The 22,504-nt window shown below is 43.4% G+C and overlaps 1 protein-coding gene across 5 annotated transcripts in view; it reads right to left on the bottom strand.

Annotated features, from left to right (window-relative positions):
* The window catches only part of PTPN3 (protein tyrosine phosphatase non-receptor type 3), a 524,536-nt gene that overhangs the window by 225,391 nt on the left and 276,641 nt on the right, over nucleotides 1-22,504 (bottom strand). For 4 of the 5 annotated variants that reach the window (XM_083188292.1, XM_083188290.1, XM_083188294.1 and 1 more), the window contains 2 exons: nucleotides 12,135-12,304; nucleotides 4,466-4,600 (listed from right to left, as the gene is read on the bottom strand). In XM_083188292.1, coding sequence (XP_083044418.1) covers nucleotides 4,466-4,600; nucleotides 12,135-12,304 — 305 coding nt within the window. The remainder of the gene's footprint in view (nucleotides 1-4,465; nucleotides 4,601-12,134; nucleotides 12,305-22,504) is intronic. The other variant, XM_083188291.1, reaches the window with a different exon arrangement.

The raw sequence follows: 22,504 nt of genomic DNA, 5'->3' as shown, positions 1-22,504 counted from the left end.
GCTCCTTCTATTATGAAGCCTGTGGTTTGGTCAACGTGCACACTAGGGCCACATATAGGATATTTATGAAAACAAATGAATTGGGGTAATTAATTGTTAGTCACATTTCTCTAGTAAAATCTACTGTAATGTATTCAAATTGAAAATCTGCAAAAAAAATGAAATTTTGAAATTTCACCTACACTTTGTTTAAATTCCTGTGAAACACCTAAAGGGTTAACAAACTTCCAAAATCCTGTTTTGAATACTGTGAGGGGTGCAGTTTTTGAAATGGCATCATTTATGGGGGTGTCTCACATACAAGTCCCTCAAAGTCACATCAGAACTGAACTGGTCCCTAAAAAAATCAGTGTTTGAAATTTTCTTCAAAATTTGAGAATTTGCTATTCATATTTTAAGCCTCCTAGTGTCCAAAAAAATTAAAAGGAGGTTGAAATAATGATGGAAACATAAAGTAGACATATGGTCTATGTTAGTTATTAACTATTTTGAGTGGTATGATTATTTGTCTCACAAGCCGAAAATGTAACATTTTGCAAATTGCAAAATTTTCAATTTTTTTACGACATTTTGGTATTTTTCACAAAAAAACACAGACTGTATCGACCAAAATTTACCACTAACTTGAAGTACAATGTGTCACGAGAAAACAATCTCAAAATCACTGGGATAAGTAAAAGCAAAAAAAAGTTATCCCCACTTAAGTGATACATGTCAGATTTGAAAAAAAGGGCTCTGTCAGGAAGGCAAAAACAGGCTGCGGCGGTAAGGGGTTAAGCATCATGCACTTTATTATTATTGTGGAACTAAGCATTATGCACTTTATCGTCATTGTGGAATGCATAATTACGTTCCAATAGAGCAAGTTTTGGTCTGTTGATAGGACCGCTGCGGATGGGAGCAGATGAAACGCAGGGACTTCCGGGTCTTGCGTTTCAAGACTCAGCGCCGTGCTGCTTGCATTTTCCTGCTTCCGGCTCCTAGGGAGAGACGGCATGTGGAGCGCAAGAACTTCCTGGTTTGCGCTCCACAAGACATTCATCTCAGTTATATCAGGCTCATCGGAAATCCGGCGAGTGAAACGTGGAAGTGCCATCTAAATGGAACGCACGCCGTTAACCGGCGTGCACGGACCATATACATTATTAAAGTGAGTAGAATGTATTTTCTTTACGTTCATACAAACGGCTCCCAAATGTAAAAACATATATAAGTGAAGACACAATGTAGAAATTGTATTTTATTTGTTAGCAATAATGCATGACAGGAAACAGGAAGGAAATGTACTTCCTGTCTAGTGGGTATATAAACTCACTACCAAGAACACTCTGCACACCTTGATAAAGACCCAGGTAGGGTCGAAACACGTAGGGGAGCAGAGAAGGAGGACAACACCTGGATCCAGATTGGAGAATACGGCCCAAAGTCAAAGAGACCTGGGATGTGAGTCCGGACACCACTCCAGGTTGTAGACTTTGTATTTCAACATCTGCCTTACCTCGAAATGTCTGGAGCCGCTTGTGGTCCTCACTACCTTTTTATTGTTTGTTTTATGGTGTATCCTGTTGTTGGAGGATCCATGTAAATAAAGTGTCTTGTGGAAATTCCATCGTTCTGGTCTCCTTAAAGATACCTTGATGGGAACATACTAACACCTTGCTGAGTGAGTTGGGGTATGCACCTCATTCCTACCACCTGGCCTGTATAGATACTGTCTGGGAATTATTCCATATAAAGATACCTTGATAGGTGTTTTTTACCCACCATTTATGTGAGTCGGGTACGAAACCCTCATATACCGGTGAAGGGTCCATCAGCACAAGCCCTATAGGCCCAATCACACGGGTGAAAAAGAGATCAAGATCCCACATTTATCACAGGTGTTTTGGATTATTCCTAAAACATTGTTTTATGTATTCTTTTTCCATATCCAAAACGGGAATTCGCAAATACGAGGATTTACTTATAAAGAATTGGACCTATAAACACCAGAGGACCCATTCTTGAAAAAAATAACCCACCCAAAGGGAAGTATTAGTATGTATAAGTGCTAAGATATCTCTGTTTGAATTTTTTTTTGTTGTGCAAGGAGACCCAGTGGATTATGAGGTTGGGGACCATCACACCTGGTGGTCTCAATGATACAATTAAATGGAATAGCCTCTTATAGATTGTATTGGGATTTATGAGTACTTGTGTTTCTATTAGTGATTTATAGGTTTGCTATAGTACAGCTTGATATGAAGCTTATCTTTTGGCATATTAATATTATGTTTTATTTTAATTTTTTTAGATATATTTCTGTTGTTTAGTTTTTTTTTTTTTTTTTTATAATATTTTGGTTATTTCCGTATAATAAACCAAACAATTTTTTTTTTTTAAATTAGGTGCTCAATATAAAAAAAATATAAATAAAGGATAATATTATAAATATAGAATCTATAATTATATATATATATATATATATATATATATATATATATATATATATATATATATATATGGAGCAGCAGATGGCTGGATAGACCTGTGAATGTCTGTCAATAACAGTCCTCTCACGAGGAACTATAGAAATGGAAAAAAATATGTTTTCTGCACTTATTTATTGGTGATCATTCCTCCTTGCTGTCATGAATTAATCCACACAAAAAGGTAATTTAAAAACCTCCAATTTCTATAATTTGTAATGACTGGTCATAAATTACATATATTTATAAAATATTGCAAATTAAATACATTCATATTATAAAGAAAAGATTAGTGAAAATACAAAAATAAAAATTAATTTAAAGCAATATAACAAACAAATACTAGAGATGTGCGGACTCGGATTCCGGAGATCCGAGCCCCCACGAACGTCATCAATCCGAGCTCGGTTCCGATCAGCTTCCCACCTGAATCGGCTCTGGGCTCACGGGCAAAACGTAATCGCCCGGCACCAGATTTCACGAGGCTTTAAATAGCGGCTCCCGCGCCCGCCATCTTCACTCCAGTCTAGGAGCGTGTTGGGAGAGGGTGTGTTGGTGCTGCTGCTGGGGCTTGAACTGAATTTTTCGCTGGGGCTGTCTGCTGGGGCCTGTCTCCCTCAGTGCTGCTGTGTAATCTGTCCTCCTCTCTGCTTATGGTGGGATCACCCCAGCAAGGACAGTCAGCTGTGTAACAGTGATAATAACCGATTCTGCCATGTGTAACTGTGTACTTGTAGTACTACTGTCTATATATATATATATATATATATATATATATATATATATATATATATATATATATATATATAACAAATATCGTGTAACGTACCAGAGTGGGTGGTTAAACCACCGCACTTTTACAGCATGAGAATCTGTGTATCCACACAGAAAGGTTGGAGCGGTTACACTCGTGGTCAGCGGGCAAGACAGCAAACGCCAGGCCATGTCCGAACGCGTTTCGTACACCGTACTTCGTCAGAGGGCTAATGTATAATGGGCATTATGGTGTGTACCATAATATGTCATAGGCATTATGGTGTGCTGCATAATATGGAATGGACACTACGGTGTGCGGTATAATGTTTAATTTGCATTACAGTGTGTAACAATGTGTAATGGGCATTACTGTGTGCAGCATAATATGTCATGGGCATTATGGTGTGCGGCATCATATGGAATGGACACTACGGTGTGCGGTATAATGTGCAATGGGCATCACGTGTGTGAATGTGTAATGGGCATTACAGTGTGTGAATGTGTAATGGGCACTACAGTGTGTAATGGGCTTTAAATTTGAAGTAAACAAAGCAAAAAGCCACAATGTGGGTTTTTTGTGTGTGTTTGGGGGGGCCCAAACCATATTGTTGAACCTGGGCCCACAACTGCGGCGCGCACTATCCCTGTTGTCCCTATTTTACGATAATTTGTAAAGCCCTGACATGTTGTGTGATGAACATTACGGTGTGTGGCATTAGTTTTGCCTGTCAACAATGTATCTAAGTATAGTGATGTAATAACCCCAACTACTGTTATGTTGGCTCCGCCCTTTATTGATTTGTTGCCGCCCACATGAGGCCACTTTCAGAAATTTTCCAGGGCCACTTTTAGTCCCCAATCCGCCCCTGGTTTCACCTTTCTGAGGCAGCTTAAAACAAATCCCCTGTAAGTGCCAGTATCTAGGCTATTATATATATATATATATATATATATATATATATATATATATATATATATATATATATATAACAAGATATCCCCCTGCATGCTAATTTTCAGCTGTTGTTTAAAGCTGCTAATTGTATAACAGTCATAGTGTACTTGCTCTGCAAAACATGTTGTTATAGCAGAAATTTTGAAAGAATGCCATAGCAAACTACAAATCACAAATCATACAATAATAACAACAGGTGTTTTTTTATTGCTCTTTCTTGATAGATTTTAAAATGTAAGGTGATAAGAGTACTTAACATTTAGCGTAAGTAAAGTAGTTTACTTACCAATTTGGTGTAATAGGAGGAGATCGAGAAGGAAGGCTTTTTGTTTCAAGGTTATCTGCTGACATAGATCTTCGTAAATCTGTGTTCCAAACCATGCCACCAATTACTTTTCTGCAAAGCTGACTACTAGCAGACCTAAAACAATCATCATAAAAAAATAAATGATCATTATTTTAGCAATCATGCAATTAATGAAGTATCATTACCAAAGAATTGATAAGAGTTTATTTTTTTATTAAAATGATCTCCTAAGAACAAAAAAGCATATACTGTAAATATATGAGGGAAACTTTGAAAATAGAACTTGTATGAATAGTTTGCGATTGTTGAGCCTGCCAAGTTGGCACAAAAACTATTGATCCTTGCAACCAAGAGACCTCTCCAATATATAATTGTTGTAGTAAAAGTGAACTTATACTCTATTACTACAACAATTATATATTGGAGAGGTTTCCAGAGGAGATGAGAATTTACAATTATATAAACACTGTCAAATATTCTGAAGTTACAATGAACTATCCTAAATAATTTATCAGGGACAAGCTTACCCATTTGTCTTATAACCATGAAAGTGTGTGTGCTACTAAATCAGATGAGAAACTGGAATCCACCAAAATTTTGCGATGGGACCTGAATGAAAGCTAAATCTATCGAAACAACTGAGGCTACAGCAGATAGGTCTAAAACGGTAAGCCCCTGAAATGCCACGGAGTAATTGTCTTGATAATGAACCTGGTGATTTTGTGATGATCAGAAAATTCTTACGATCAGGTTGTCTTGTTGATAGGAAATGTGGGTGGGTCAAACCGCACAGGATGAATATCTCAATTCTTACAGCGTAATTAAGAGAGACCCCCCATTAGCTGTATGCATGAATCTTTTGCGTAATGCTAGGGGGTGTGCTACCACTGGGACAAAGGTTAGAGATAACTGGAAGGGGAAAGGGGCAGTATGTCACGGTAGTGGTGCACCACTACCGTGACATACTGCCCCTTTCCCCTTCCAGTTGTCTTGTTGATAGTTGGGAAGGACCATATCAGGTATTACTGACCAGTGCCACTTACGATAAAGTCGCTGAGAGGGATACCTGGGTACACACCTCTCACTGCAACAGGGCTGTTGATCCAAAAGAAAGTGGAAACGAGGAGAAAGTCGAGTTGTCAGAACCAAATCACAAGTGCCTATTTTAGGAGGACAAGTAACGACTAGATCTGGAAAATATCGAGGCCATCACAAACATGGACTCTCTCTCTCTCTTAATTGTTATTCCTTTTCCCAGGTTGGAGTGTCTCAGTTAAGATCCAGAAGTGGAGGAGACAGAGGTTTGGTAATGGTACACACATATATTGGTATAGGTTATACGGTATTGTCAAGTCTCTCTCTCTCTCAAGGTAATAAATAGAAGTGTTGCACTATGAACCTTTCAGGTGACAGATCAGTTTCATCTACCACTGTGTGAATGTAAGGGCCCCTTACACTTGTGAGATTTTGTGAGATTTGACCCAATTCAGGTGGATTGAGTCAATTTATCTGACAAAATCTGATGTGCCTGTCTGACAAAATCTTATGTGCCTGATGTGTAGGACACAATCCACAATCCTGTGCCATTGGGTATAACCAAGAGATTGAAAGAGATTGATCCTCCTGCACATAGGATAAATCTCGAGTCAATCAGGTCCAAATTGTTGAACAATAAGTTGAACAAGTGTAAGGGGTCTTTATTGAGACACTGTTTTGGTTTTTGACTGCTATTATGTCAACAAGTTACTGCTCTGTTGTAGTCTGTGTGCCATTCTGTGAGAACTGTATGTACTTTTCCACTGCTGTATTCTGTTTATCTGTTAATGTGGCACCCCACTGTAGCAGTGCCCTGTTTGTAGCCCTGCACCCACCAACCTATAGGGAGATTGACACTGGTGGCATAGGCTACCTGTATAACCCTTCTCCCCTGGCAGGTACAGGAAGGGTTAATCTAAACCCCAATGTGCACCCAGCTCCCTTGCACGTGAAGGGAGTCTGGCCTCGCAGGGATTGGCTAGCCCAGTGGTGCGGAAAGGGAGGTCAGGGGTGAGGAGAAGGTAATTTAAGGCTGAGGTGGGCGCACGTGGGGCGCTGAAGAAGAGGAAGAAGGACCCAGCGTGCGGAAGGAAGAAGTGGGTGAAGACTGACCTGCTTGCAGAGTGGTGCGCAGCGGGCGTTCACTGAAGAGACCCGTGAAGAGAGAAGAAGCTGTGAGGTGTCCGGAGCGGGGTGAAGCCTGCCGCCAGCATCCCGGGAGCCGAGGAGGGCGGAAGCAGCTGAACCGGGCACTGAAGACTGAAGCAGCCCAGCAGAGTGTGTCCCGGCAGGCGCGTGAGAAAGCGAGAGGGACCCGCACAGTGCACCGCCCGTCACCGCCGCTTGCACAACGGTGATTGACAGCGGGCGCCTCAGAAGGAGGAAGACGCCGGCGGATGACGCCCGCCCAGGGAAGGGAGACATCAGGCAGCAGCGCGGGGGACCACAGCGGATCCTGCAGAGGGACCAGTGCAGGGCGAGTGCGGCGCGGCTGAGTGTGGCAACGCTGCTAATGCAGCGCCCACACTAGCGTGCCCCCCTGCAGAGGAAGGGACCCATCGGACTTCAGGAACACCACTGCCCTTCCAGGGTGATTGACAGCCCAGCAGAGGATCGTGACTGGCAGGAGCCGGCAGCGGCAGCAGCCCCACAGGTATTTGACTCTCTGCCCTGGTCACCCAGTGTCTCTGCCACCCCTAGCCGCATTTACCCCAAAGTGTAACTGGCCTCCAGTGCCCCTTCCAACCCCGGGCCACCAGGGTCACCTGTGTTCCCCCCATTTTGCAATTGGAAAGGAGTACCACTTTGACCCCATTGCCCCTACCAGCCCTTGCTGGGTTACCACCCCCATTGCCAAGAGTATCGCTGCAGCAGGGCCATCCCTTGCAGTCGCTTGTGGCCCACCTAGCAGGGAATTGCCCCAGGAAACGGGAATTCGCCTGTACCCTGTTAAGGGATTGTTAATCTGTACCAAGCCTTCCCTGATAGTGTGCACACTAAGGTAGGCCTACCAGTTATCCTGAGGAGTTACCGCCGTGGGACCTTTAGTTAGACTCCGGGACAGTATCCTTATCCTGGACTGTAGGGTAATCTGCCCATATAAGAGTGCATGACGCCATCTTGTGGACACTTTCATGGAAGTAGTATAGTGTTCTTTCACTACAATGACAATTTGTGAAGTGATTTGTTTTGTCTTTGTTTTACTGTGTCGTTTGTGCTGATTGTTACTTGAGGCCCAATTGCCATTTAGGGTACAAGTTAGTGTTACGGTACCGTAGGTAGAATTGCTCATGACCAAGGCAGTCTGACCTTTGATACAGACTGAGGTGGTCATTGGTTCCTAGTTTGTTTTACAGGGATATTTATTCATTCATTTGTGCAGTCATTACTGTAAGTGTGATGTTATTATTTTTCATTGAGAAAAGCGCAGCAACTGTGCATTATTTTCCCATTTAATAAATATCAGTTGCTGCCAGCTGTGGTTGTTTTGTGTTTTTTTTGTTTGGTGGGTTCTCTCCCGGGTGTTCCATCCCCTGCCACAGGTGCGTCCTCATCAGCAGAAAGGGCCGTGAAGACTCCCAAGTGTACAGCCGTCGTCCGATCCAGTTACGCTGGTATCTAATAGTTCAAGGGGCTCCTGTCACATTAATATAATCAAACACTTTAGGCACTGAAGGCCCAAGGTGTTTTGGGATTTCTTTATGGATAAGTATAAGCTGTGAGCCTGTATTTTTTGGATGTGCTTTTTGGACTAAATCTATCCTTGTTACGCTGTTGCTTCGATACACTTTGGGGGACATTTACTAATATGAATTCGTAGAAAAAAATCGTATTTTCCTAGGAAAATACTATTTTTTTTGGGTGTATTCATATTTTTGGCATTTACTATGCCAAAAATACAAATATTCGTATTCATATTGATGGGACATTCGTAATTGTATTTACAAATACGAATGCATACACCATCGTTAGAATACGACAGGAATCACTATTCAAAAGAATGGTAAATCCTGATTTACAAAGCAGCCATATTGAAAATACAGCTGCTAATTGTCGTGAAACGGCCGCGAATATACGGCAGGAAAATACACTTTATTTTCCTGTCGTATTTGGCTTTAATCAATCAGATCCGTGCAGGCTTTAGTGATTAAAACATATAAAATTAAATAAATAAATAAAAAAAATCAGCATGGGGTCCCCCCCAAAGCTGTAACCAGCACCAGGCTGAAGGAGCTGGGGCCGGTAATAAAAAATCAGGAAACCCGGCAAGTAGGAGTTCCCCGATTTTTTACAACAAGCCCCAGGCTCCAGGTCCGAGGCTGGTTCCCAAAATATGGGGGACAAAATGACTAGGGGTCCCCGTATTTTAAGTACCAGCCCCAGGCCAAACCAGCCAGCAGGGTAATGTCCCAGCCGGTGAACACTTATTATATAAGTTCCCGCAGCCAAAATATCACCTTACTGACCAGTCAGCCTGGCCAGGGTCCCTGGGGGAGTGGGGACCCCCCCAATAAAGGGGTCCCCCCCCCCTCCAGGACTTACCTGACCAGGCTGAAGCCTGGTGCTGTCCCCGGTGGCCCTGGAGCGGTGGCGACCGGGCTGATTGAGTGTAAAAAAATAGAATAAAAAACTATTGTTTTTGGCTGTGGAACTATGAGTCCCAGCAAGCCTCCCCCGCAAGCTGGGATGTATGGGCTTTGGATGTATTAAAGTTTTATTTTTATTGTGTGTCAGTGTGTGTTTATTTCACAATTTTTTTACTGTGTAACTACAAGTGCCAGAGGGCCCTTTAATGCCCCGCAGGCTGGGACTTGTGGTTCTCCAAGTCCCAGCTTGCGGGGGAGGCTTGCTGGGACTCATAGTTCCACAGTTAAAAACAATAGTTTTTTATTCTATTTTTTTACACTCAATCAGCCTGGTGGCCACCGCTCCAGGGCCACCGGGAACAGCACCAAGCTTCAGCCTGGTCAGGTAAGTCCTGGAGGGGGGGGGGGGGGGCTCCCCCAGGGCCCCTGGCCAGGCTGACTGGTCAGTAGGGTGATGTTTTGGCAAGGGGAACTTATATAATAAGTGTCCCCCGGATGTGACATTACCCTGCTGGCTGGTTTGGCCTGGGGCTGGTTCTTAAAATACGGGGGACCCCTAGTCATTTTGTCTCCTCGTATTTTGGGAACCAGCCCCGGACCTGGAGCTGGTTGTAAAAAATCGGAGAACCCCTATTTGTCGGGTATCCTGATTTTTTATTACCAGCCCCGGCCCTTTCAGCCTGGTGCTGGTTACAGCTGTGGGGGGGACCCCATGTTGTTTTTTTAAAAAAAATGTATTTATTTTTAAAAAAAAATTTACACCTTGCAGCCTGCATGGATCTGACTGATCCATGCAGACTGCCTGTAGGAATTCGTATTAGCGGCTGTATATACGGCCGTTAATACAAATTACTATGACATCGGAGGGTTACAAAGCAGTCGTATATGACTGCTTTGTAAATTCCCCTCCGGAACACGACTTTGCATACGGCTGAAACAGCCGTATGCAGTCGTAGTAAGAATACAAATACAAATTTTTAAGTTTTCCATATTAGTAAATTTCCCCCTTTGTGCCTGGATTTGCTATCAATCACTATTTTTCAACGAAACACATCCTCTTTGTGCTACAAGTCACAGTACACATGGAAAGTGTAAATTTGCAGCCTTGTGAGTCCACCAGATGCCACCCTGCGAATGCCGTGCCACCCGCCCCTTGCAGTGTGGCAGCGAGGGGGGGCTGCGAGTTGATGTTTAACATTAACATCCATTCACAGGCTGTGGAGAACACCCACATCATTCGATGGTCGACGACCATCGAATGATGTGGAAGGCACTCACAGTCATACACATCTAAGGTTACTCTGAGGTAACTTTAGATGTGCGTGGGCATTCAGAAGGAAGTGGGCGGGCAGCTGACATCTGCTGATGTCATCTGCCCACACCACGTCACTGGGCGACGTCCACGGGAATACCCAGCGTTTTCATGGGAGTTCTCAAGAAATGCTGGGCGATCCCATGGGTGTAACTATCTGCCGCCGGCCCACGCCTCCTGTATGCAGCCTTGGGTGCATGCACCCAGAGAACAGTGTGTTCGACGTGGATGCATGCACATGCACAAAACATCAGTCCCCTTGCGAACAGACGGTTCTTGCAAACAGACCAGAATAACCCCCATAATGCTTGAGCTTTGTGTGACTTGGTAACAGTGAGCAACTTTTCTGTTCTAATGTATCAAGGCATATATGGGTCATGGCATGGTGCAACAAGTACTAGATATATGTGGTCACATCTGTACACGAGACCTCCCAGACAGCATTCCAGGGAATTGAATCTCGGAAGGGGGTTGGATTAGTACAGTATACTTACCCTCTAAGTCCCCCCCCATGTAAAAAAACAACCCCAACCCCACAGCGTAAAAATAAAAGATCACGGTCTACTTATGACCAGGATAGCGGCTGTCGAGATTTGGGAATCAGCACCTCCAGTTTTGTATTCATCGGTCATGATGCAGAGGACTAAATTCTGACTGCCAGCATGCTAAACACATCCCCTTTATGTTTGCACTCCAAATAATAAGCCAAAATAACAAATATTGGTCACATGGAGGCTATACAGTAACAATGGGAATTGCATTAACTATAAAATACACGAGTGAATCCGTGGGTAGAATCTACTTAGTGATAAATCCAAAGAGACAAATTTACTAAGATGGGAGTTCTGTTGAAGATGGGATGTTGCCCATAGAAACCAATCATTTTCTACTTCTTATTTATTTAGCACCTTCTAGAAGATAATAGATAGATAGAATCTGATTGGTTGCTATGGGCAACATCCCACCTTCAATAGAACTCCCATATTAGTCAATTTACCACAATCAGCCAAAAGTCATCTGAGCAATTCTATAATCACCCATGTACATACATCCATGCTTATATTACACCAAATGACCATGAATGTGTCATTCTTTCTACCCACAGGCCCTAATTCTAGTTCACCTACCTCACCAGAAGCTCCTTCAATGTCTGAGCTCCACCTCCCTGTCATCCTTCCTGTTGGCATTCCACAGGATTCCATCTTTGGATGCTGCTCTTCTCCCTGTATACTTCTTCCCTAGGAGGAATCCTTAAATCACCTGGCCTCCAATACCCCCTATATGCTCATTACACACAACTATACCTCTCTTCACTTGACTACTCTCATTCTGTCCTCTCTCAGGTATCCAGCTGACCCTCCACCATATCATCCTAGATGTCTGAACACTCTCTGAAGCTAGCATGGAAAAATATAAACTCCCCATCTTCCTTCCTAACAGTGTATCCACCCACCAATCTCTATCACTATTGACAACAGCATTATTTCCCATGTGCCCTAACTCAGTGCTTGGGGGTCACCCATGACTCCACCCTGGCTCCAATTCCCTATGGAATCCTCTTCAAACTCCTCACTCAAATGCAAGGCCCTCTGTAATTCCACTGCACCCTATATCACCAGTCACATGTTATTTATATAACACTTTTCTCCCAGTACACTTTACATTTGAATTAAAAATATAAAATAAAGTTTAACAGGAGAAAGAACATACTTACTTGGCATGGCTTATTGTACCCAGAGTCCAGTAATTAGACAATTTATTTTCATGAGGTAGTGATCTCTTTGTCTGAAAAAAAGTATGATGTTCCACACACGATTTCCAAAGGATTTTACATGCACGATAGTTCAACATATTGAAGGTGATAATCTGGTCTCTACATTCATTCTGCAACAGAGTTACAGTATATATAAATTATATATAATTTGGTCACCTTGACAGAAAAGACATCACAGCATTTTAAATCTAAACTGTTGTTTAACTAAGAATGTTAATAGGGTTGGGTATGAAAGCCTGATACTCAGAACGCAAATGGCGAAAATGCAGACAGCGGCAAAACAACTGTCAATCTTTTGGTAAGCACTGTAACCTTTACCCTTACCCTCCCCCCTAACTGTAATGGGGCCAACACATGTAGTGATGAGCATTCTGATTGATGTTAAATCACTCAGAATGCTCAGATTGCTCAGCACACAGCACTTATCAGAAATCAGAGCCAGTGTTCTCCACGATAGCAATGTGTGGAGTCATGCATCGCTTTTGCTATGCCCCAATGGATGGAATGATGTAGGGGCATTTTCTAGCATGCCCCATTCCGTCATAGCCCCCCACCGCCTTTCACCACCTCCCCATCGGTGCCCACAGCCCCCCAAACCTTGCCCATCTCCCTGAAGCGGAGACGGTCAGGAGATCCGCTCCCTGCCACTGAGAGACGGGGATACACGTGCATGTGAGACACTCGCACTTCGTCAGATGGAGTGCCTCTCCGACAGCAGAGGGAATCTGGAGAGGTCTGGTGCTAAATGAGGGGCGCTCCATCTGTATTGAAAAGTTTCAACATAATTGTCCATTTATTATATGTCATTAAAGCATGTTAACTACCTTTTATAACATGCTAATAGGGCTATGTACTAAACCTTTGAAAGATATAAAAGGGTGAGCAGTGGTCGAAGTTGGCCGGGTATGCAGCAGTATAGCATACCAACACTTTGTTTCTACTGACGAGAAGTATTTTTTTAATAAAAAAAAAGTGCACAGCAGGATGTCCTGGCTCTTGTCTCTTCACTCACTGGAGAAAAAGAAAAAGCTATGATACAGCGCTGAGGTTTTCCTGAAAAGAATTTATTATAATGTATATTCAATGAATAAAAAAATGAATAAAAATAGCACACATAATACAATAAACATGAGAATTCTCAATTGATATAAAATCAAAGATATTAAAAAGGGATCATTAAGATTTTTTCAGCTAACATTCAAGTTTGTGGAGAATTAACTTTTGTAACCGAATCAACACCAGAATATAGTTACCATGCGGTATGAATATCCTTGTTTGAAGGTGGTGAGTATCAAAGTCCCGGAAAATTACCCAGTTATAGGATTCCCAAAGTTCACACGATAAAAAGATGCAGCTGTTCTTAAGGTATGGCGATACCTAGTTTAGTAACTGCAGAATGTGGCTCAGTGTGGAGATCCAAGATGGAGGAATATGGACTTGTTACCATATAGGCATATAGATATTGTTTTATACCATCATTAATGTAATGTGATTTTAACCATAGCATGAGGTGCTCATTCACAAACAGACTACAAAGTCTGAAATGGTCACAGATGCTAATAAGGGCCCTGTAATAGAGAGAGAACGTAATACTGTGCACAATGTACCTATCCTCAAAGCGCACATTACTGCAAATAAGGCAGGAGCAATGAGAGATATCCCCTGCACTGTTTTGATTAAGGGGGGAGATCAGTACAATGAGAAGGAGAGTGATTCTGCAGAATCCACTCTCATAGTCCCTATTGTGACAAAGAAACTTGTGTTGCCCTCAGGGAAAAGGGAACTGGCAATAACCTTGTATACACACACTCCAATTGTAGGTAAAGTTGTCACAGAATTAAATGAGCAAATGTATTCAGCCACAAATATGTCTGAGCTGAGCAATGGCATGAATTTGAGCATGCATGATCACACAAAAGGTTCCACTATCTCTGTAACCCCCACACAGCAGTTAGAGACATCTAGTGGTGGAGCAAATGTCCACAGTCTCTTAGAGAGACCACATGCAGAGTGTCAATCTGTGAACACCACACAGAAGTACAGGAATGCTAAAAAGCATCACCAGGATGAGAATGTTTATATGTCCTGGAGTCCTAACCATTTTATTTTAGGTTTGGTCAAACATGAAGTCCCGAGTCATACCAAGCATATTTGGCACAGCCTAACCAGTTTCTCGCCCCACAAGTATATTTTTCAGAAGCTCCAAGTTTCCAGACTGAAGAAACTCGCAGGACCACCAAAAGCAAATTGAGAAAAGATGCATCATGGCAATGACAACAGGGAGTATTGTTCATTTACTTTATAGATTAAATCTAGTTATTGGGTGGTGTAAGGAACTGCCACATGTTTAAATGGATACAAGATCCAGATTAAATGTAACCTGCAGCAAAGTTTACATAGAGGAGAGAAATGGTACAAACCAGAAAACATGGCCAGCAATGTTGGACCAGTAGATAGCACAAAAGATATAGCAGCATTGTCACACCAGTTTGTAAATAGCAATAATAGTAATTGTATTTCTTTTTGTTTCAATTTTAGGTTACAAGTTCTACACAGCAGCTTCAATACTAATGGACGCAAAGTTTTAAAGAAAGCCCCAAGTCGCAACAACAACCTCTACTAAACCTTTTATTGCTGCAATTATGCAAAGAGCCAGTACCTTGCACAGCTTGTGTTTGTCATCTAAGGAGAATCCAAAAACTGTCACATGGACAAAAATCAAAGGACTTTTTTTTTTATTAGTTTCTTTTTCTTTCTTCAGTCCTTCAGAGAAGGAAAAGGTTTAACTACAGCAACTATTATTTGTTTTCTGGACACATGGACAAAATCCCCTTTTCTCTTCTTCAGGAGAAGTTCATTAACCCCCTCACTACCGCAATCATTGTTTGTTTGTTTGTCAGGACACTGTGACACATGCACATGCCATTTACAGTGTGCATCATTCTCACCACCAAGTATGCAGAATCCTTTTGTACATGCATTTTTTTAATCGCCGATCAATTCACACATATGATCTTCATTCTTATGTCACTGTATATACCTTGTAAATATTTTATTTTTTCTTCATATTCTTCTTATGAGTATATGCTGATTATATATACGCTTCCTTCTTAAAAAGCTTCAAACTAATTTAAATATCAGACAAAGAATGGTATGCCTTACATCAAATTGGAAAAGAAAAACGTTTTGTTAGTTGTTGAGATGGACCAATCTCTTAATACAGACTTAACCAAGTCTAAGAGAATGAATAATAGCATAGATGGAATATTGTAGTTATTGTATATGCACATGGCTGCATATCACACACACTGGATGAAATTCGATATAGACAAACCCATTCTTAACAGATATTTAATATTTGTTTGAAGCAAAATAAGGGTAATTTGTTGTATTGATAGGATGTTGTCATAGATACGTTAAATCAAAATAGGTATTGATAGGATGTTGTCATAGGTATGTCAAATCAAAATATTATTGTTAGTTATAGGATTTAGCTGGTGTATGGTTATTTTAGTTTACGATAACATAGTATATAGGAAGGTAGGTAAGAGATCAGAGACTGAATGGTAAATTATTATTCAGTGAGGAAATTTAGTATAAACGGAGTGGATCCTTTAGAATCTACCCCAGACATTTACCTGCCAATGCCTGAAGATAAATGTTCTTATCAACAAGTAAAGGAAAAATACTTGGTTAAAGTTTCAACTGCTGTATTCAACGTCACAAACTGTTTTATTCAACACAACGAGGTTGGGGTTAAAGAGAGACATGGACACTTATCATGATTGCAGCGCGATAATCTTAAAGAACGCACAAGGACACTTGTCACGATCACAGCGATAATCGTAAAGGACATACAAAGCAAACTCGCTAAGGACTGCATCAATGAGGGTTATCAAAGGCCCTGTGTTTTTCAGAACTGTGGTGAAGAAATTTATCAAGACCACAGCACTCCAAGGGCCACACACATTCCCTCTATACATGTAAAGCAACATGCCAAGCAAGTCAACAGCCTCGAAGAAGAATTCTACTTCTACGTCCACCATACTGCAAATGTAAAGTGTCTCCAAGAACTGCAACCCACACAAGTGACAGCCCTCAGCCAGGAAATCACTGTGAGCAACAGTACAAGGAAAGTGTCCTCACTCATCGACCAAACAAGATCGACAAGGCAAGCTGTGGCGTGGCATATAACTGTCTGTAGCAATGAAAATATTTTCCTCATGAATACTGAATATAAAAACCTTCTGTCCTGGTCAAATTTAGTTATTATATGGTAAAATAGGTTAATTAAATGAAGGATATTTCATACCAATGGTTAATTTATGTTTAGGATAGTTTGAAAAAGATAAGTTTGGAAATATATATGAAGCAAGTATGGTAATTTACTGTGTGACCAATCAAAATAATTTCTCATGGTCACAAGCGGGGGACTGTTACCATATAGGCATATAGATATTGTTTTATACCATCATTAATGTAATGTGATTTTAACCATAGCATATATTATGTATGTGTATATATAAAAGTAGGAATAGCTTAATAATTAGGACATCAGAGTTTAATGTTTAGACATCGTAGTATAGCTTTTGGGTTTACTAAATAATATGAATGACCACTTTGTAACATATCAAATGCAACTGAATTCATTTAGGAGACAAAATGTCTAAGGCATACTATTAAGCAGATAGAGTGTTGTTACCCTCCCCAGATATATTTATATTTATTAATTAAGCAATATTATATAGACACTATGGGCCAGACTCCAGCCATCTGGTTTCCTTTCTGGACAATGTAGACTGCTAGTAGATCATCCAAGTTACATTGCAGGACAGACAGGACACTATTGTGTATTTTGACAACAGGAGTGTAAAATAGATTGATGCACAGGGAGAGACCAGAAACAGGAAATCTCGCAATGGAGATTACCACTAGCGTCCAGACAAGCAGGAGACCCTGTCACCATTAGCATCCATAAATTCAATAACGTCATGAGAACAGGGAACTTCAATTCATGTATTTGTGATATAAGGAGAGAGATAGAGTAGACATTCACTCACATTCGCACACAGACACACACGGACAGTCAGCAAGAAACCTATTCAGTGAGTCAGGAGGAGAGATGTGAGACACGAGCAGGAGAGAGAACGGAACGAAGCGATGGGCTGGAGTGAGAGACTAACAGTAAATATGGTAGTTATGAATGTTCGTTTATGGGTATAGGTATAATTTATGTCAATATTGTAGCAGTCTGTCTGTCAATTGTTTAATGTTGTTTTATGTAATATAAGCAAGGAGGCGTATATAAATATATATATAATAGCATATACATCAATTACTGTGTTAATGTATTCTGTAATGGTTTGTTTTGCCTATAAATAAAATCCTCCAATTGGAGCTAAAATTACAAGTCTCGAACTCTCATATTTGGGGAATCAAATTATGACAAGTACTCTGCATATTGTATTGTAAGGTCTATTAGAATATAATTGCAGATGTCAAATATATATGTTATTATATCAATCCAAGATATAATAAATATATTTTATATAATATTTCAATCTCAATAACCATTATTGGGATAAAGAGAGATATATGACCCCTAAAATAAAACTCTACAGACTGGTCCGGATAAAGTTGAATAATGATTTCCAAAGATTTGTAGCTGGAGCTGTTGTGAGATGGTATACTCTCCAATGTTAGACTGGAATCAAAACTGCTTATTGGCTCAACGTGCAGTCTAACATTGGAGAGTATACCATCGCACACCAGCTCCAGCTACAAATCTTTGGAAATCCTTATTCAACTTTATCCGGACCAGTCCATATTCCTCCATCTTGGATCTCCACACTGAGCCACATTCTGCAGTTACTTAGGCCCTTATTCTGATCGGTGCGGCCCGATCAGAATATGCGGCCACGACCGTGCAGGCGAATCCCCGCCTTCCATACGGATCGCCACCTGCCGTCCGTACGCGGATATGTGGCGATCCGCATGAAATTGGACGGGGATACGCCTCCTCCGTCTTGGGAGCAGCCCCTGCATTCGATGGTCGCCGAACATCGAATGCAGGGCCGCACGCTCCACCAGGTCCCGCAACACAAGACCACACGGACACTTGTCCGTGTGAAATCATGTATGGGGGCGGGCAGCTGACATCCGGCGATGTCAGATGCCCGCCCCGTACCCACGCGTCACGGCCTCATTACCATGCATACGCCCCGCGTTTGCATGGGAACGCCCATGAAACGCGGGGCGTATGCATAGGGTAATGAGGCTAAGTAGCCCCTCACGCCCCTCTACGCCCCCTGTGCGGCGTATAAAGAATCCGTGCGGCGAAATCGCCTGCACATGCGCAGAGTGACCTCTGCACATGCGCAGACGATCAACATCGGCGGTCCGTCCGCATGCGGGAATTTCCGCACCGATCAGAATAAGGGCCTTAGCTAGGTATCGCCATACCTTAAGAACGGCTTCATCTTTTCATCGTGTGAACTTTGGGAATCCTATAGCTGGGTAATTTTCCGGGACTTTGATACTCACCACCTTCAAACAAGGATATTCAAACCGCATGGTAACTATATTCTGGTGTTGATTCGGTTACAAAAGTTAATTCTCCACAAACTTGAATGTTAGCTGGAAAAATCTTAATCATCCCTTTTTAATATCTTTGATTTTATATCAATTGCGAATTCTCATGTTTATTGTATTATGTGTGCTATTTTTATTCATTTTTTTATTCATTGAATATACATTGTAATAAATTCTTTTCAGGAAAACCCCAGCGCTGTATCATAGCTTTTTCTCTTTCTCCATTGAATATTTGGGAGCCTTACACCCTCCCGATACAGCAGCTATAGCATTACTGGTGGTTCCCCTTTCTTGTCTTCACTCGCTGGAGCCTGGCTTGTCTCCCTGCTGCCCCTGGCTCTCTTGCCTTCCAACACTGCGGGAGCCCGGTTCTTCTCCCTGCCCCGGAGCTTTGCTCTTCTGCCTGCCATCCTCTCCCTCTGCACCCCCCAATGACCCTGCATCTTCTTCCACCCTGCACCCCTCCTTTCTCCCTACATCCTCTACCACCCTACACGCCACCTCTCACTCTTTGTCCGCATCGACGACACTGATCATAGCCTAAGGTAAGGTAATCATACCCTGCTGTATTCTTTTATTACTATACATGTTTATTTTCATCTGCTCATGCGATCCCTCGATTCTATGAGCATTTTATGATATTTGTGTATTAATGATGTGTAACACAGTGCCAATTAAGCTGCTCCTTAGTATAATTATACAGGTATATAAACCCAATAGCCACAATGCCTCTCTACACCTTGATGAAGCCACTATACTGGTGAAACGCATTGGTGGATGAGAGGGAGCCTGTTGCAAAGTACCTTTACCACACTATACCTCTGAGATTCACCTTGAGACTGGACCAGCCTCTTTACCACACTTACTGCAAAACTTTGACACTGCTCCACCTAGCCCCAAATGGGTGGCTTGCAGTTCAAACAAGTGGATTCTTTTTCACACACCTGCTGGGGAGTGCGATCCCATATGTGAATTTCCACCCAAGAAGCATCTATGAAGTGAAGTAACACGTGGTTATATCGGACTTACCATCATATTGGATCCATCACAGGACCCTGATAAGAGGCATCATAGGAATGGAGCTCACCTAACAGAGGCAATTACGGTACCGTATGGACTGGCCCACAATATCAATTCCCTCTCAGGCATTTATATTTAGCAGCATTCATGGTACTTGTGTAGTTTCACGGCGCCGCCGCGCGCACACTCTGTCTCAGAAACTTGGCAGCTTGCCAGAGGCTCGCGTGCCACTCTAGCTATAATGTAATGTAATGTAACTTAGCGCTGCACGTGCCACTCTAGCTATAATGTAATGAAATGTAGCGTGTAAACAGGACACAAACGGGGCTTCTAAACTACACACCCCAGCACACCGCTATCAAAGGGGGTGTCCCAAAAGTAGACGCTAACATTGAAGTCACATTCCCGGCACTTCGCGCGCACAGCCCTGCGCGGACAGCACCGTGCGGACAGCGTAACATAGTCAGTCAGAGCGCTACGCACTAGTAGCACTGTGTGAGAGACGGAGGTGTATAATGGCAGTGGCGAACCTGACTATGGCGATGGAGCGTTTGACTCTGTTAAGTCTGCCGCAGGAGGAGGCGGTGGCTTTCCTGCAGGCCCACCAGCTCCTGCCGCAGACCTAGACCTGCCCCAATGGCCACCCCATGAGGCTGAGAGACAAAGAGCGCATGTGGCGCTGTCACATTCGCAGCTGCCGGAAGAAGGTGAGCGTGAGGTCCGCGCAGTGGTATCGGGGGTCTCACCTCAGCTTCGTGACCCTGATCCGGTTCATCTATTGCTGGGCGGAAGAGCTGACCAGCATAAAGTTTTGCGACCGCCAGCTCAACATCTCGCAAAAAACAGCGGTCAGTACAATAACCTCATGAGGGAGGCCTGCACGGTGGACCTGCTGGAGCAGCCTCAGCAGCGGATCGGAGGCCCGGGTCACATCGTGGAGGTGGACGAGAGCCTCTATGTGAAGAGGAAGAGCAATGTGGGAAGGCTCCTGCCCCAGCAGTGGGTGTTCGGGGGCATCTCGAGGGAGACCGGGCAGTGCTTCATGACTGCGGTGGAGCGGCGGGATGCGGCCACCCTGATGGCTGCCATTGAGGCCCATGTTGAACCGGGCACCACCGTGTACACAGACTGTTGGAGGGCGTACAACACCCAGCAGCTCGAGCAGGCCGGTTACCTGCATGGGAAGGTCAACCACAGGTATAATTTTGTGGACCTGGACACTGGGGTGCACACCCAAAACATTGAGCACCTGTGGGGCAGCTGTAAGTGGCGCAATAAGCGCCAAAGGGGGACCGCACGCCATCACCTGGACTCCTACCTCCAGGAATTCATGTGGAGGCAGAGTTTAGGCACCCAGGACCCCTTCCAACGCATCCTTCATGCTCTGACCCTGCTCCCCCTGCTCGAGAAGGATGATGACAGCGCCGAGCCGGCCGACTCTGCAAGTGGTGGTGGTGATGACGCAGCAGCTCCTTCCTGTTCCTCTCACCAATTATGACTTTTTCCCTAATATTGGACTGTTCTTAACGGTGATTAGCTACTGTTCTTGAATCATTTTTATCCTCAGTTCTCAGTTAAATTTGAACTAAAAACCAGTTAACAGTTACCAAAAATGTCGTCATTACTGTCTCAGGTGTATGAGTGTGCAGGTGTGAATGTGTTCCTGAAACAGCACCACTATCCATGCCAACCCGAAGCGTAGCGAGCCCCGCGAGGGGCGGCGGTACGCGTCCTACGACCTTTTCATACCCCCACTATCCACGTCGGCGTGGAGTTGATTTTATAAAGTGTGGCGAGCGCAGCGAGCCACCGAGCCCGAAGCGTGGCGAGTGCAGCGAGCCCCGCGAGGGGACGCGGATACCTGTGAAGCCTGCGAGGGGACGCGGATACCTGTGAAGGTATCCGCTTCGGGCTCGGTGGCTCGCTGCGCTCGCCACACTTTATAAAATCAACCTCACGCCGACGTGGATAGTGGGGGTATGAAAAGGTCGTAGGACGCGTACCGCTGCGCTCGCCATGCTTCGGGTTGGCGTGGATAGTGGAATTTACAAGGTAGACAGCTGTTGCGTCGACTAGTGTCATTGTGGACAGGTTGTACCCCTAGACCCAAATAAATTTAGATGCTTTAGCGTCTAAATTTAGATGTACCCCTACACCCAACTAAATCCAGACGCTTTAGCATCTAAATTTAGATGCCCCACCACCTTAGCGGCTTTTAGAGAGCCTAGATTCAGATGCTTTAGCGTCTAAATCCAGAAACCCCGCTTCTTAGCGGCTTGCAGGGAGCCTGGATTCAGACGCTTTAGCGCCTAAATCCAGACCCCCCCCTTCTTAGTGGCTTGCAGGGAGCCTGGATTCAGACTCTTTAGCATCTAAATCCAGACTCTCTCCTGCTTGCAGGCAGTGTGGATTCAGACGGTTTTGCGCCTAAAATTTAGCATCTACATGGGGGACACCCCCTTTGATAGCGGTGTGCCGGGCTGTGTAGTTTAGAAGCCCTGACACGACAGCGGTGTGCCGGGGTGTCCACTTCACATGCCCCCGTTGTCAGCGGTGCGCAAGACTGCCTATTTCACTGTGGAACTACAAGTACCACAGTGACCTGTCAGCGCCTGGGCAGCGCGCTGCTGCTGCTGCCCGGCGCTACGCCGATAACATAGCTTACAGCTAGAGCGGCGCGCGCAGTTAAACAGAGCTAG

The sequence above is a fragment of the Crinia signifera genome, chromosome 5, assembly GCF_055691185.1.
Source record: "Crinia signifera chromosome 5, ASM5569118v1, whole genome shotgun sequence".
Lineage (NCBI taxonomy): Eukaryota > Metazoa > Chordata > Amphibia > Anura > Myobatrachidae > Crinia > Crinia signifera.
The sequence above is the reverse complement of the archived record's forward strand: the minus strand, read 5'-3'. Positions and strand labels throughout refer to the sequence as shown.